This window comes from Amblyraja radiata, chromosome 31 (genome assembly GCF_010909765.2).
Source record: "Amblyraja radiata isolate CabotCenter1 chromosome 31, sAmbRad1.1.pri, whole genome shotgun sequence".
NCBI classification, from domain to species: Eukaryota; Metazoa; Chordata; class Chondrichthyes; order Rajiformes; family Rajidae; genus Amblyraja; species Amblyraja radiata.
In genome coordinates this window covers 29,825,475-29,841,298 of record NC_045986.1, presented here as the reverse complement: position 1 = coordinate 29,841,298, position 15,824 = coordinate 29,825,475, and the positions used below count along the sequence as shown (strand labels likewise).

Genomic DNA, 15,824 nt, shown 5'->3' with positions numbered 1-15,824 from the left:
CTGCCTCAACTACCTCCTCCGGCAGCTCGTTCCATCCACCCACCATTGTTCCATCCACCCACCATTGTTCCATCCACCCACCATTGTTCCATCCACCCACCATTGTTCCATCCACCCACCATTGTTCCATACACCCACCATCGTTCCATCCACCCACCAACCTTTGTGTAAAAATAAAAGTTGCCCCTCGTAGGTTCCATTTCAATCTTCCCTGCCCCCTTCTCACCTTAAACCTATGTCCTCTGGTTCTCGATTAGCCGACTCTGGGCAAGAGACTGTATTTATCCGATCGATATATAGAAAGATATAGAAAATAGGTACAGGAGTAGGCCATTCGGCCCTTTGAGGCCAGCACTGCCATTCAATATAATCATGGCTGATCATCCAAAATCAGTACCCCCGTTCCTGCTTTCTCCCCATACCCCTTGCTTCCTTTAGCCCTAAGAGCTAATCTAACTCTCTCTTGAAAACATCCGGTGAATTGGCCTCCACTGCCTTCTGTGGCAGAGAATTCCACAGATTCACAACTCTCTGTGTGAAAACTTTTTTCCTCATCTCAGTCCTAAATGGCCTCCCCTTTATTCTTAAACTGTGTGACCCCTGGTTCTGGACTCCCCCAACAGCGGAAACATTTTTCCTGGATCTAGCCTGTCCAATCCTTTAAGAATTTTATGTGTTTCTTTAAGATCTCTTCTCATTCTTCTAAATTCCAGTGAATACAAGCCCAGTCGATCCATTCTTTCATCATATGTTAATCCCGCCATCCCGGGAAATAACCTGGTGAACCTACGCTGTCCTTCCTCAAATTCGAAGACCAAAATTGCACACAAAACTCCAGGTGCAATCTCACCAGGGCCCTGTACAACTGCAGTAGGACTTCCTTGCTCCTAAACTCAAATCCTCTCGCAACGAAGGCCAACACGCCATTTTGAGGGATATGGGCCAAATGCGGGAAGGTGGGACTAGTATCGACGGGGCATACATTCATAAGTGATAGGAGCAGAATTAGGCCATTCGGCCCATCAAGTCTACTCCACCATTCAATCATGGCTGATCATCTCCCCCTCCTAACCCCATTCTCCTGCCTTCTCCCCATAACCCCTGACACCCGTACTAATCAAGAATCTATCTATCTATCTCTGCCTTAAAGATATCCACTGACTTGGCCTCCACAACCGTCTGTGGCAATGAATTCCACAGATTCACCACCCTCTGACTAAAGAGATTCCTCCTCATCTCCTTCCTAAAGGAATGTCCTTTAATTCTGAGGCTACGACCTCTAGTCCTAGACTCTCCCACTGGTGGAAGCATGCGCTGCACATCCACTCTATCCAGGCCTTTCACTATTCAGTAAGCTTCAGTAAGGTCCCCACTCATTGTGCTACACTCCAGCGAGGGCAGCCATCTTGGTAAGCGTGGGCAATCAGTGTTGAGGGGAATGTTTCCATGCTGTGTGGCTCTCTAAAGCAGCAACTTAGCACAAGGGCACGTTGCCCCGTGCCTGCAGTTTGGGCAATAGATAACCTTGGCATTTCTCTCTCTCTCTCTCGGCAGAGATGTGGACGGTGAAACTCGCCTGGCTGTGCCCACGTACGATGAAGTGATGCAAGGAGATGGCGTCCTCTCACCGGAGAACCCCGACGCCTCTGGCGGAGGAGAGCCCAACATTGTCTCGCTCCCCTCCTACGAGTCGCTGGTGGATGTCGGCCTGCCCTCGTCATCGTCCAACGAGGTCCCGGCAGCCGCCACCGCGGACCCCAGCGCGGAGGCACGGAGCGCCAGGCCCGCCCCTCGCACGGGACGCAGGTTCAGCTCCAAGAAGATCCGTCGGATCCTGTCCGACAAGTCCCACCTCAAGAGGTTCAGACTCAACCTGAGCAGCACGAACAATACAGTGGTCAACCTGGAGCCCCTCACCCCTCCCCCTCTGTACGAGGACGGAGTGGAGAAGAGCTTTGCAAACGCAAAGCCGTCCTGAGCTGCCGCCGCCAATGTCCAGACTGCCGCCAATGTCCAGATACTTTACGTGTGAGGTGTGTCCTAGATTGACTGTTGCTTAGTCTCGAGTCCATCGACCCAATTCTCCCTGTCATTTATACATTCAGCCAGGAGCTAAGGTTCTAGAATGAATGGGCTAAACTGCTGTATTAAATACTCCACACTCTCATTCCATCCCAGGCCCGTCTCTGCCGTTTACATCTCATCACCTCCTGAATGGGGCAGGTTGCAGACACACGGAGCAGCCAAGGTTCCTGGTTCCGTTGGTTTCTCTCTGTCACTGGATCTCCTCTGGTTGTGATTGGCTTGTGTGTGAACGCACACCCCCAGTTCCTGTATTCAAACCAAACGGTTCCACTTCAACAGTGCCTGAGGTATCGGAATTTCCAGGCTGGGATTCGGGGCGGGATTGATCCGAGGGTTCATCCAATACACACTCGTTACTCCGGCACGATATTAATGTTCGGGTGACTCGTCCGTCAAAGGAACTTGTGAGGAAGGGGACCGCTGTTTAAACATTCTTCCCCTTTACAAACTATTTCCTCCCCTGTTTTAATGAGTTTGGCCCAAAACTGATGGATGGGACAACTTGGATTCAGAAGTCTTAAGAAATAACTAATATAATTCTAGACGATGTTTGTCCCGTAAGCTTTGGATTAATGGGAAATTCCAGACTGGATGCTTTCCCAAGGAACACATTCCTGTTCTCAGGAGGAGAGTTGGGGCTTTTGTGGTCTGGGTCCTCGGTCTCACTCACCGGGCAGCCTCCGACCTTTTGCCCGCCAATGTCCAGAGATTTGGGCTTTGTCATTCCATGACCCTTGTGTTTGGGGGGGGGGAGATGAGATGAACAGCTCCACGTAGATGTTAGAGAGAAACCTGCTGTTGCCTCTTTGCCGTGGTTGTCCATTTGCCAAATTGGAAAGTGTGGATCCCTGATGATGTTTGCAGTGGAATAACCTGGTCACTGAAACGCTGTGAGATTGGATGCTCCCTTGAAAGATCACCACTCCCTCTCTCACGCCCACAGGATCGGACGATGAAATTATTCGTTAAAATTCACAGTAGGGTCTCACTGATGATTAATATCCAGTACAGGTAGCCAATGACAACACCAGTTGTGTTCCCCAAACACTGTGGGCAGAACATGGCGGTGGTTGAATATCTGGGTAGCTTTGTGATCTTGCTAAACGTTAGAGTTAGCTCTGGCGCCCAGCGGCCATGTGGATATTTACGTACTTCAGAGGGAATTGAAATGTTAGATCATGTATATTTTAGCAAAAACATTGTGATGTTGACTGAGCTCCCTGGTTCCATGCAACTTGTAGCATCTTCAGACGCCCAGCTAATCACTTGAACTTGGGACATTGCCAAACTCTTTGGAGAAGATGGGGGGTAGTGTCGGATCTGGCTGTGTCGGACGCCAGGATTCTCGTCGGTTCGATGTTGTGAACATTCCTCTCACCTCTGCTATCCGGCTCTTGAAGGGGCGGTTTAATTCCAAGGAATAATCGGCCGGTAAATGACCACGGAACACTTTGTCCATCCATGGGGCCAATGTTCCAGCCATGTTTTATTCCACAGATACACGCAAAGTGCTGGAGTAACTCAGCGGGCCAGGCAACATCTCTGGAGAAAATGGTTGAGTGATGTTTTGGTTCGGGACCCTTCTTCAGACTTCAGTCCCGACCCGCTGAGTTACTCCAGCACTTCAGCATATACCAGCATCTGCAGTTCCTTCGTCCACATTTTATTCCGTTGTCCTATTTCCCCCCCTCCTCAACGTGAAGAGGAATCGGGATGATGGAAGTCACTACACGGCCATTTTAGAACAGCACTAAAACGTGCTTTAGTTTCTCTTCTTGTCCATCCCCATAGCACCATCCACATCACTAGAGCAGTGCATTTAGTTAGCGCACGCACACGGGGACACGCACTCACACATGCACACACTCACTCAAATGCACACACCCACTCTCACTCGCACATGCATGCACACGCACACACTCACTCGCGAGCACACCCGCGCACACTCACTCACTCAAACGCACACACTCACTCGCACATGCATGCATCCGCACACACACGCACCAACACACACTCACTCGCACCCACACTCACTCACTCACTCGCATGCACTCACTCGCTCGCAAGCACATACCCGCTCTCACTCACTTGCACACAAGTGCACACATGCACCCACACACACTCACTCGCATGCACTCACTCACGTGCACCCACGCACATTCACTCACATGCACGCAAACAACCGCACTCGCACGCGCACGCACGCACCCTCACTCACTTGCACACACACTACGAGTATTGTTGAGCTTGGAGCTTAAAGCCAGCTCAGCATTAATATTGATGCATATGAAGACGATACCCACCAACCGATGACATTTCCTGACTTGCCCTCTCACATTTCACTTTGTTACACGTATGAACAAAGTTTCCACCGAGCAGGTTTGTCATTCTGAACTGTGCTGTGTTTACGTAAACCATTTCACTGGCACAAGTCCCACACACCACGATCCTACACACTTGTCTACTCCGTTCCAATGGCCTAGATTTCCTCCTTCATGTGTTAATTACGATTCACTGATCCATGGGTCTCTCATCCTTCATCTTCCACCCTCTGATTTGACTGCCAACTAATTAAGAATCCCCCCCTTTTAGAATGGGTGATTTTAATCCACTACTTGGTCCACACGTCTATGGTGCTGTAGAATAATGCAGAGATCACAATTGTAGTTTTTAAGAAGGAACTGCAGATGCTGGAGAATCGAAGGTAGACAAAAGTGCTGGAGAAACTCAGCGGGTGCGGCAGCATCTGTGGAGCGAAGGAATTGGGCAACGTTTGCCTATTTCCTTCACTCCATGCAAAGAGTTGAACAATCTCCACTAGAGGAAATAGGCAACGTTTCGGGCCGAAACCCGGAAGGGTTTCGGCCCGAAACGTTGCCTATTTCCTTCGCACCACATCGATGCTGCTGCACCCGCTGAGTTTCTCCAGCACTTTTGTCTACCTTCACAAATGTGGTTGTCTTTTAAAATGAATTCTAGTCTAGTGCCTTCTGGTGAAACATAGAAAATAGGTGCAGAGGTAGGCCATTCGATATGATCATGGCTGATCATCCAACTCAGTATCCCATCCCTGCCTTCTCTCCATATCCCCTGATCCCTTTAGCCACAAGGGGCCACATCTAACGCCCTCTTAAATATAGCCAACGAACTGTGGCCTCAACTACCTTCTGTGGCAGAGAATTCCACAGAGAAGGACTCTCTCTCCATCCCAGAGTCTTCTCCTCCACTCCAAATATACCCGACGTTCCCATTTAGAGTTTACATGCGACACAGCTGAGAAAAGGATCATCCGTGTTTGCTTTGTCAGCACCTTGTGGTTCCGACGTAAAACATTGTTACATGTGCATCCTGTAATCCTAAGTCTTGCTGAGCCGTTGTCTGAAATACTCCATCGTTCGCCATTTGGCCAGCATGATATTACTCTTCGAGCCTAAATTACAACACCCAACAATAGTTCTGGCCAAGTTCCAATTCCGATTGGCGTTCGGTTCTGGTGGGCAGTGTCCACGGGGACTGCAAAATGTTGGTATCGAGGTTTGTTAATTTGGAATGTTTTATCTGTACCAAACTCTGAACTGAGCAAGGGGGAAGTGAATTGGTCTTTTTAACAATCATTACCGATGGGAGGAAGTGTTCAATTTTGTTTTATTTATTAATAAAAAATTATATTAAAGTCTAAATCGGGTGTGTGTGTGTGTGTGTTGAAATTCAAATAGCTTGGTGTGGATAGGCCTGGAATGAAACTGAACATTGCAGTATGGAAACGGGCCCTTCGAACCAGCGGGTCCACGCCGACCATCGATCGCCCGTTCATGCTGGTTCTGCATCCACTCCCCACGCACTAGGGACAATTTTACAGAGGCCACCTGCAGACCTGCACAGCTTTGGGACGTGGGAGGGATCTGGAGCAAGCCCATGCGGTCACAGGGAGAATGTACAAATTTCACACAGACAGCACCCGAGATCAGGATCGAACCCAGGTCTCCGGTGCTGTGAGGCAGCAGCTCTACCCGCTGCGCCACCGTGCCGCCTTGTTCAATGTGTTGGTGTTTCTCTTATAGAGCAATTTCTGTCATTTACTATTGACTAGAAACTCAGACATCTGCCGAGGCCTGCCAGTTCTGAATAATTCTCAATCAACATCAGTTACAAGAGCAGAATTAGGCCATTCGGCCCATCAAGTCGACTACACCATTCAATTATGGATGATCTGTCTTTCCCTCTCAACCCCATTCTCCTGCTTCTCCCCACAACCCCTGACACCCGGACTCGTCAGGAATCTGTCTATCTCGGCCTTAAAAATATCCATTGACCGACTCCACAGCCTTCTTAAAGTCCCTTGAAAGTGGTGTCATTGGTAGATAGAGCAGTCACAATCTCTTCTGGTACATCGGCCATCTGCCAGAGTATCGAGTATAGAAGTTGGGAGGCCAGGTTGCAGTATTTAGAGTTGCCACATTTAGAGTTTTGTGTTCAGTTCTGGGCACCTTATTATAGGAAAGATGTTGTCAAGATGGAATCGATGCAGAGAAGAGTTACGAGGATATTGACAGGGCTCGAGTTCCTGGGCTATAGGCACAGGTTGAGCAGTCTAGGTCTCTATTCCTTGGAGTGCAGGAAGATGAGGGGTGGTCTTATAGAGGTGTACAAAATCATGAGAGGACTAGATCGGGTAGACGCACAGAGTCTCTTGCCCAGAGTAGGGGAATCGAGGACCAGAGGACAGAGGTTTAAGGTGAGGGGGGAAAGATTTTATAGGAACCTGAGGGGTAACTTTTTCACACAAAGGGTGGTGGGTGTATGGAGAGGGTAGTTGAGGCAGGTACATCGCAACGTTTAATAAAAAATAGACAGGTACATGGATAGCACAGGTTTGGAGGGATATGGACCAAATGTGGGCAGGTGGGACTGGTGTAGCTGGGACATGTTGTGCCAGTGTGGGCAAGGTGGGCCGAAGGGCCTGTTTCCACACTATCACTCCACGATGTGACTCCCACACTGACCACAGACTCCTGAAGCCGCTTGCAATGTGGGCAATGTTTGAGAATTATTTATCTTCCCTCTCCTGCCCCAATCCGTCTGCCATGGGTTCTCCAACCCGCCCCCCCTCGCCTCTCCCTATAACTCACACTCACCCCCCCCCCCCCCCCCCCCTTCCTTCTCCCCTCTCTCCCTCTCCTCCCTCTTCCTTTCCCTTTCTCTCTCCCTCCCTCTCTCCCAGTAACTCCGCCCGGGGGTGGAGCCGCAGTTACCATAGAGCCGGCGGGACTGGACATCAACACACGGGGCGGTGAGCGGGGAGGGGGGAGCGCACCTGTAACTCTGCCCGCTCTCACCTGGAGAAGGTGCAGGGGTGGGTGTGGGGGTGTGTGGGTGGGTGGGGAGGAGTGTGGTCGGGGGGGGGGGTGAGTGTGTCTGAGTGGGTGTGTGTGGGTGGGTGGGTGGGGGTGTGTGTGGTGGGGGGGGGGTGAGTGTTGTGGTTGGTGGGGGGGGGTGAGTGTGTGTGAGTTGTGGGTGGGGGTTGATTTGTGTGGTGTGTGTGTTGTGGGTTTGGTGTGGGGTGTGGTGAGTGTGTGTGGTGTGGGGGTAGTTGGTTGTGGTTGCTTGTGGGTGTTGGTGGGGTGGACATTAGGGTTGGAGATGAGGGTCTGCTTGGGTTGGGTGTTGTATTGGCCATATTATCGATGGGCTTTAGGTCAGGTTGGGGTTGTGCGGGGATCGCTGGTCTGCACAGACTCAGTGGGCCGAAGGGCCTGTCTCCGTGCTATATCCCTCAGCTAAACTAAACTAAGATGACATGAGTGCAACCGTCAAACTCCAGTCAAACTCCAGTCCAACAGGTGGAGCAAAGGGGAAGATACAGAGTGCAGGATATAGTTCTCAGCATTGTAGCGCATCAGTTCCACAGACAAAGTCCAATGTCCACAATGGGGTAGAGGTGAATGGGACAGTACCCTAGCTTATGGAAGGGCCTTTGAGAAGCCTGATAACAGAGGGGAAGAAGCTGTTCCTGAGTCTGGTGGTGCGTGCTGTCGAGCGTCTGTACCTTCTGCTGGACGGGAGCGGGGAGAAGAAGGAATGACCAGGGTGGGATAAGGTTTTGTTACATTTTTCATGCAACTGACCAATGGTCTAATACATCTCTTCCACCACAGAGTAGCCTCCGCCTCGAGTCTCCTATTCTTGTTCGGTTTCCGTAAGATTGGTTCAGGATGTCAGGACTCAGCATGAAAGGTTTTTTAAGGGGATCCAGTGGGATCCACGCACTGAAAGCCAAGACAACGTGTATCGGACGGATGGAGGATTCGGACCTGTGTTTCAAGGTGAGGTGTACATTGTGTTAATAAGCCAAGTTTTAAATCTTTCCCGCCCTCACCTTAAACCTACGGCCTTTGCTTCTCGATTCCCCTACTCTGACCAAGAGAGTCCATGCATTTTCTCCACCAATTCCTTTCATGAAAGCCCCTCGAGCCCCGGCAACATCTAACCTGCACCCTTTCCAGCTTGACAACATCTTTCCTATAACATGGTGACCAAGACTCTAAATATAGCCTCACTGGAGTCTTAGACAACTAACTGTAACATAACCTCCCAACTTCTATACTCAAAATTGTTAAAGATGTCCCTTGGGACAAACACTAACTGAGCAGCACTAATTGTGGGAGGGGAAAGTGCCACAGCTGGATGTAAATAATTCAGTCTTACAGCTCCAGAGACCCGGGTTCGATCCTGACCTCGGATGCTGTCTATGTGGAGTTTGCACGTTCTCCTTGTGACCATTCGGGTTTCCTCCGGGTGCTCCGGTTTCCCCCCACATACCAAAGACGTGCGGTTCTGTAGGTTAATTATCCCTCTGTATATTCTCCTGGTATGTAGGGAGTGGTTAAGAAAGTGGGATAGCACAGAACTAGTGTGAATGGCTGCTCGAAGGTCGGCGTGGAGTCGATGGGCCGAAGGGCCTGTTTCCCTGCTGTGTCTTTCAGTCAACTCCGTAATAATGCCAGACAGACACAAAATGCTGGGGTAACTCAGCGGGTGAGGCAGCATCTATGGAGCGAAGGAATAGGTGACGTTTCGGGCCGAGACCCTTCTTCAGACTGATGTGAGGGGGGGGGGGGGGGGCACGGGAAAAAGAAAGGAAGAGGAGGAGACAGTGGGCTGTGGGAGAGCTGGGGAGGGGAAGGAGGGAGAAAGCAGGGACTACCTGAAATTGGAGAAGTCAATGTTCATACCGCTGGGGTGTAAACTACCCAAGCAAAATATGAGGTGCTGTTCCTCCATAGAAACATAGAAATTAGGTGCAGGAGTAGGCCATTCGGCCCTTTAAGCCTGCACCGCCATTCAATATGATCATGGCTGATCATCCAACTCAGTATCCTGTACCTGCCTTCTCTCCATACCCCCTGATCCTTTTAGCCACAAGGGCCACATCTAACTACCTCTTAAATATAGCCAATGAACTGGCCTCAACTACCCTCTGTGGCAGAGAATTCCAGAGATTCACCACTCTCTGTGTGAAAAATATTTTCCTCATCTCGGTCCTAAAAGATTTCCCCCTTATCCTTAAACTGTGACCCCTTGTTCTGGACTTCCCCAACATCGGGAACAATCTTCCTGCATCTAGCCTGTCCAACCCCTTAAGAATTTTGTAAGTTTCTATAAGATCCCCCCTCAATCTTCTAAATTCTAGCGAGTACAAGCCGAGTCCATCCAGTCTTTCTTCATATGAAAGTCCTGACATCCCAGGAATCAGTCTGGTGAACATTCTCTGTACTCCCTCTATGGCAATTTGCGGTGGGACTCACTCAGGCCACGGAGGAGGCCCAGGACAGAGAGGTCGGATTGGGAATGGGAGGGAGAGTTGAAGTGCTGAGCCACCGGGAGATCGGGTTGGTTAATGCGAATGAAATGTGTGTAAATCGATAGGCAATATTTTGACCAGAAAGACAGCCCATGAATGCTGGGCTCTTGAATGTTATCCTGAAATCTCTCTGTTGCAGAACGGGGGAATGGAGGATCGTCACGCCCTGATCGAGCTGAGCGATTCGGAGAACTGCTTTGTTCTACGGGATCTGAACTCTGTCAATGGGACGTTTGTCAACGACTGTCGTATCCAGAACGCGGCTGTGCGCCTGGCCCCGGGGGACGCACTACGCTTCGGGTTCGGGGGCGATACCTACGAGCTAGTTCTGGACAACGTCCCCTCGGTGAGTGAGAGGTCACAAGGTGTAGGAGTAGAATCAGGCCATTCGGTTAGAATTAGATAACCTCATGCTGCCTCAGCCAGGCCAGCAGCATCATCAAGGACCAGTCTCACCCTAGTCACTCCCTCTTCCCCCCCTCTCCCATCGGGCAAGAGGTACATCGCTACACGTGACAATATGGAGGTGTGCGTTTGTTTTCACACTTCTGTGTCTCTTGCCAGAGGAGAGAAGAGGGAGTGGCCGGGGTGAGACTGGTCCTCAATGATGCTGCTGGCCTTGCCGAGGCAGCGTGAGGTGTCGATGAGGTCAATGGAAGGGAGGTTGGTTTGTGTGATGGTCTGGGCTACGTCCACAATTCTCTGCAATTTCTTGCTGGTCTTGGATGGAGCCGTTCCCAAACCGAGCTGTGATGCATGAAGATAAAGCACAGCTTGTGCAGGGCTCAAGATTCCAGCATCTGCAGTTCATCGTGTCTACACTGTATATATGCATGGTGACTCAATCACCTGATTTATTCTTCGGCTCAGTTCTAACGAGGGACTGGTTCGCTGATTTACATCTCACATTTAAGCTTTGATCAATCAGTCTATTAGAGCATTGTAGATATTGCACTGTTTGATATAAATGTGGCTTTTATCAACGTTGCTTTTAATGTCATGTGCAGAGTACAATTGATTGGACATGTTGAAGCAAGAATACAAATAACTAGTTCAGTTACATTTAGAAACATAAACATAGAAAATAGGTGCAGGAGTAGGCCATTCGGCCCTTCGAACCTGCACCGCCATTCGACATGATCATGGCTGATCATCCAACTCGGTATCCCATCCCTGCCTTCTCTCCATACCCCCTGATCCCTTTAGCCACAAGGGCCACATCTAACTCCCTCTTAAATATAGCCAATGAACTGTGGCCTCAACTACCTTCTGTGGCAGAGAATTCCACAGATTCACCACTCTCTGTGTAAAAAATGATTTCTCATCTCGGTCCTAAAAGATTTCCCTCTTATCCTTAAACTGTGACCCCTTGTTCTGGATTTAGTGTAGTGTAATGCAGTGGTGGCACGGTGGCGCAGCGGTAGAGTTGCTGCCTTACACCGCTCGCAGAGCCAGAGACCCAGGTTCGATCCCGACTACGGGCGCTGTCTTTACGGAGTTTGTACGTTCTCCACGTGACTTGCGTGGGTTTTCTCCGAGATCTTCGGTTTCCTCCCACACCCCAAAGGCGTGCAGGTTTATAGGTTAATTGTCCTGCCGTTATGTTTAAATAGTCGCCTGTGTGTGTAGGATAGTGTTAACGTGTGGGCGGCGCGGACTCGGTGGGCCGAAGGGCCTGTTTCGGGTGACGTTTCGGGTCGAGACCCCTCTTCAGACTGAGAGTCAGGGAGAGAGGGAAAACTAGAGGTTCAGAACAAATGAGAGCCAGCACTGATGACCAATAAAGCGGAGCCCACAATGGTCCATTGTTGGTTGTGGAAGTGGTGATAACGAAGAGATACAAACAGTGAAACTAGCAGAACCACTAGGGTGGGGGGAGATGGAGAGAGTTTACAAGATATATCCAAGTGCAGTCATTGCCTCCGTCTCTGTCCCCAGGTGCTTTGCCCTCCAGTGAGCCAGCGATCGGCGTGGCCGGGTCACCTCCAGCTCATCGAGTCGCGCTCTCCCCCGCTGGCGGCGGCGCCGTTTCCAGCGCTCTCCACGCTGAGCTCAGCCAGCGCGCTGGGTGGGTTGGTGCACGGAGGGGGTGCCACCGTTCCCCACCCCCCCCTGAGGAAGCGTGCGGCCAGCGCCGGCAGCAGGCGGGTGGTCACCGCCTACAGCACCGACCCGGGCAGTAGCCCCCTCGCACGAGGTAATGACCCTTCAATACCGAATACATGCAATCACACGGCGCGGTGCGGCACGGTGGCGCAGCGGTAGAGTTGCTGCCTCACAGCGCCAGAGTCCTAAACTTCCTGAGGCGCAACTTTCATCATTGTTCAACTTCTGTCAAGGAGAAGCTATACTTCACCCTCGTTAGACCACATTTGCACCACGCAGTTGCAGCATGGGACCCATACACAAATAAAAACACTTCTTCCATCGAACGTGTCCAAAGACAGGCAGCTCGATTTGTTACTAACACCTATGAGAGAGAAGCGAGTGTCACCAAACTTGTGAATTCTCTGGGGTGGAACCCTCTCCAAGACAGACAGACGTGAAGCTCACCGTTTGACCTGTTTTTACAAAATGTTAAATGGTCAGCTCGACATAGATTACAAGACCTACACCAAACACAAACCAATTAGGAGCAGACGAGGGCATTTGATCCAATTTGTGATCCCAGCTACCTAGACAGATGTGTACAGCAATTCGTTCTACCCCCGCACAATTAAAGCACGGAATAGTCTCCACCCTACGATAGTTACCCAACCAGATACAACTAAATTTAAAGTAGCTCTTTCTTCCCAAAAACCCTTTCTGGCTTAATCCCTCCCTCCACCACCTCCAGTTTAAATTCCAATTTGGAATGTTTTGGAGGACCAACAACCAAGAGACTCACGACTCCTGACTGTGGCTGCTCTCTGTATGGAGTTTCTTCTGACAAGGGTTTGTGCGTGGGTTTCCCTCGGGCGCTCCGGTTTCCCTCCCCCACACCCAAAGACGTGCGGGTTTGTAGGTTAATTGGCTTCTGTAAATTGTCCCCAGGATGCTGAACTGGGTGAACATAGAACCAGTGAACGGGTGCAAGAAAGAACTGCAGATGCTGGTTTAAACCGAAGGTAGACACAAAATGCTGGAGTAACTCGCGGGTGAGGCAGCATCTCTGGAGCGAAGGAAGGCAACGTTTGGGCCGAGACCCTTCTCCAGACTTCCTCACCCGCTGAGTTTCTGATTTTCTGATTTTCCAGCATCTGCAGTTCCTTCTTAAACATCTCTGGAGAGGATGGGTCGAGTCTGAAGAACGGTCTCGGCCCAAAACGTCACCCATTCCTTCTCTCCAGAGATGCTGCCTGTCCCGCTGAGTTACTCCAGCTTTTTGTGTCTACCAGTGTACGGGTGATTGCTGGTTGGCACGGACTTGGTGGCCGAATGGCCTGTTTCCATACTCTATCTCTTAAACTAAACGCATCAGCACCTACTAGATACAAGGGTCAGACAGACCAGACTCATCACCAGTGACTCCCATCACTTCATGCAGCCTTGGGAAAGCAGCCTGGGACCTGTCCCACCCAGTCATACCTTCTTCTCCCCGCTCCATGGAATAATATCCCAGCCTACTCAACCTCTCCCTATAGCTCACACCCTCGAGTCATAAGGTCATAAGGAATAGGAGGAGAATTAGGCCATTCGGCCCATCAAGTCTACTCCGCCATTCAATCACGGCTGATCTATCTCTCCCTGCTAGCCCCATGCTTCTGCCTCTCCCATAACCCCTGACACCCGCACTAATCAAGAAGCCCTGACAACATGATTGTATTATTTTCCTGCTTTCTACGGGGCGCTGGGAAAGGTATTTAGCGCGAGTGCGGAGGGTCACGGAGGCCCTGTCGACGGTTGATGTTGACGGTGATAGTTTCACTCTTCTTGTCCTAGGCGCCTGGACCACCACCTGGCCGCTCGATGGGGAATGGACTCCCCTTAAACTCCGCACAGAGTCTTGAGCTACTCCTGCATGACAAGGTCGGGCGGGTTTGTCTACCATTCCTGAACGGGAACTTTGTTTCTCTCCCACATCTGCAGAGTGTTGCCAACATTTTCTTTTCTGTAATTTGAGTCACGAGTCCGAACATGGATTAGTACAGCCCTTCAGCCCATCATGTCTCTGCTGGTCATGAGCCCATTCTACACTCACCCTATCCACCAACATGTGGTCCATATCCCTAGTTTAGTTTAGTTAACTTGTTATCCTAAAGGGCCTGTCCCACTTAGGAAACCTGAACGGAAACCTCTGGAGACTCTGCGCCCCACCCAAGGTTTCCGTGCGGTTCCCGGAGGTTGCAGCCGGTTGCCGGAGGTTGCAGGTAGTGGAAGCAGGTAGGGAGACTGACAAAAACCTCCGGGAACTGCACGGAAACCTTGGGTGGGGCGCAAAGTCTCCAGAGGTTTCCGTTCAGGTTTCCTAAGGGGACAGGGGCATTAAGGGGCTGTCCCACTTACGCACCTTTTCGGCGACTGCCGGCACCCGTCATAGGTCGCCGAAGGTTTTCCACGTTGAAAATTCAGCAGCGACCAGAAAGACGCTAGGCCTTTTTCGACACCTCGCATGAATCATAGGAGACCTCTCACGATCATATGGCTGCATGGCCGTGAGAGGTCTCCTATGGTCATGAGAGGTCTCCAAAGAGTCGTAGCGTCTTTCTGCAGTGCTGGAGGAACTCAGCGGGTGCAGCAGCGTCTATGGAGCGAAGGAAATGGCAACGTTTTGGGCCGAAACCTAAGAAGGAAATAGGCACAAATTCGGGCCGAACAGGCAAAGGAAGATTACCCGTTGTTGGGAAGTCCGAAACCTGAAGGAAATAGGCAACATTTCGGGCCGAAACCCCAAAAGGAAATTCATTGGTAAGAGGGAGTTTGTGGCCGGAAACAGGCTGAAGAAATAGACATGAGGAGCCGAAAGGGACAAAGGAAATAGGTAACGATTTCGGGACGCCAATCCGGGTTTCGGCCGAAACCGAATGCCTTTCCTGCCTATCTAGTTCACAAGTTAAGTTCGACAGGGTTTCGGGCCGAAACGTTTCGACCGAAACGTTGCCTATTTCCTTCCTCCATAGATGCTGCTGCACCCGAGTGTCCCCAGCACTTTTTGCCTACCTTCATAGATTCCTATTTAATGACAGTCTTCTTCACGCATATCGTACAGGAACAGCAAATCCTGAAACTGCAAGATGCGAGTAGCCGCCTGTCTGTGTTTGAGGGAAAGTGCAAGTACAAAGAGGGCATCATCACCGATCTACGCGACAAGTTGCCTCCTTGAAGCATCGGTTGACCCAGACGGATCACACTCAGGTTGGGCACGAGATCACGCAGCATTTAATCGCACTCGGCACGAGATCGAGACCAAGAAGCAGGAGATTGAGACTTTGAAAGAACAGTAGGTAGTCGGTGTTGTTCTCCAAAGAGTTTACCGTCAAATGAATGGGCAGTTGTGAAAGAAGTTAAAAGCTGGAGGAACTCAGTCCGGTCAGGCAGCATCTTTTTTAGTTTAGTTTCGAGTTACAGCGCGGAACACAGGCCCTTCGGCCCACCGAGTCCATGCCGACCAACGATCCCCGCACAATAGCACTATCCTACACACACTAGGGACAATTTACTTTTACACAAGCCATTAACCTACAAACCTGTACGTCTTGGGAGTGTGGGAGGAAACCGAAGCACCCAGAGAAAACCCACGCAGGCACGGGGAGAACGTGCAAACTCCGTATAGACAGCACCCGTATCAGGATCGAACCCGGGTCTCTGGCCCGTGAGGCAGCATGTACGGTGGCGAGTAGTCGCCCAAAGAGTCGTACCTTTTCTGGTCGCCGCTGGATTTTCAACACATTGAACATTT

The 15,824-nt window shown here is 50.6% G+C and overlaps 2 protein-coding genes across 3 annotated transcripts in view; both read left to right on the top strand.

Annotated features, from left to right (window-relative positions):
- tmem51 (transmembrane protein 51) overlaps nt 1-15,824 on the top strand; it is a 41,717-nt gene that overhangs the window by 23,075 nt on the left and 2,818 nt on the right. The window contains exon 3 of one of the 2 annotated variants that reach the window (XM_033048419.1): nt 1,555-2,012. The exons of the other annotated variant lie outside the window; for it this stretch is intronic. Within the exon in view, the coding sequence (XP_032904310.1) occupies nt 1,555-1,978 (424 nt within the window). The 3' untranslated portion in view covers nt 1,979-2,012. Of the gene's footprint in view, nt 1-1,554; nt 2,013-15,824 lie in introns of those variants that run through there. 2 annotated transcript variants of the gene reach the window in all.
- Nucleotides 8,297-13,867, top strand: LOC116990563 (forkhead-associated domain-containing protein 1-like). Its single transcript, XM_033048354.1, has 4 exons — nt 8,297-8,408; nt 10,086-10,292; nt 11,885-12,143; nt 13,848-13,867. Exons 1-4 carry the CDS (start codon nt 8,298-8,300, stop codon nt 13,865-13,867), a joined length of 597 nt encoding a protein of 198 aa, XP_032904245.1. The 5' UTR covers nt 8,297.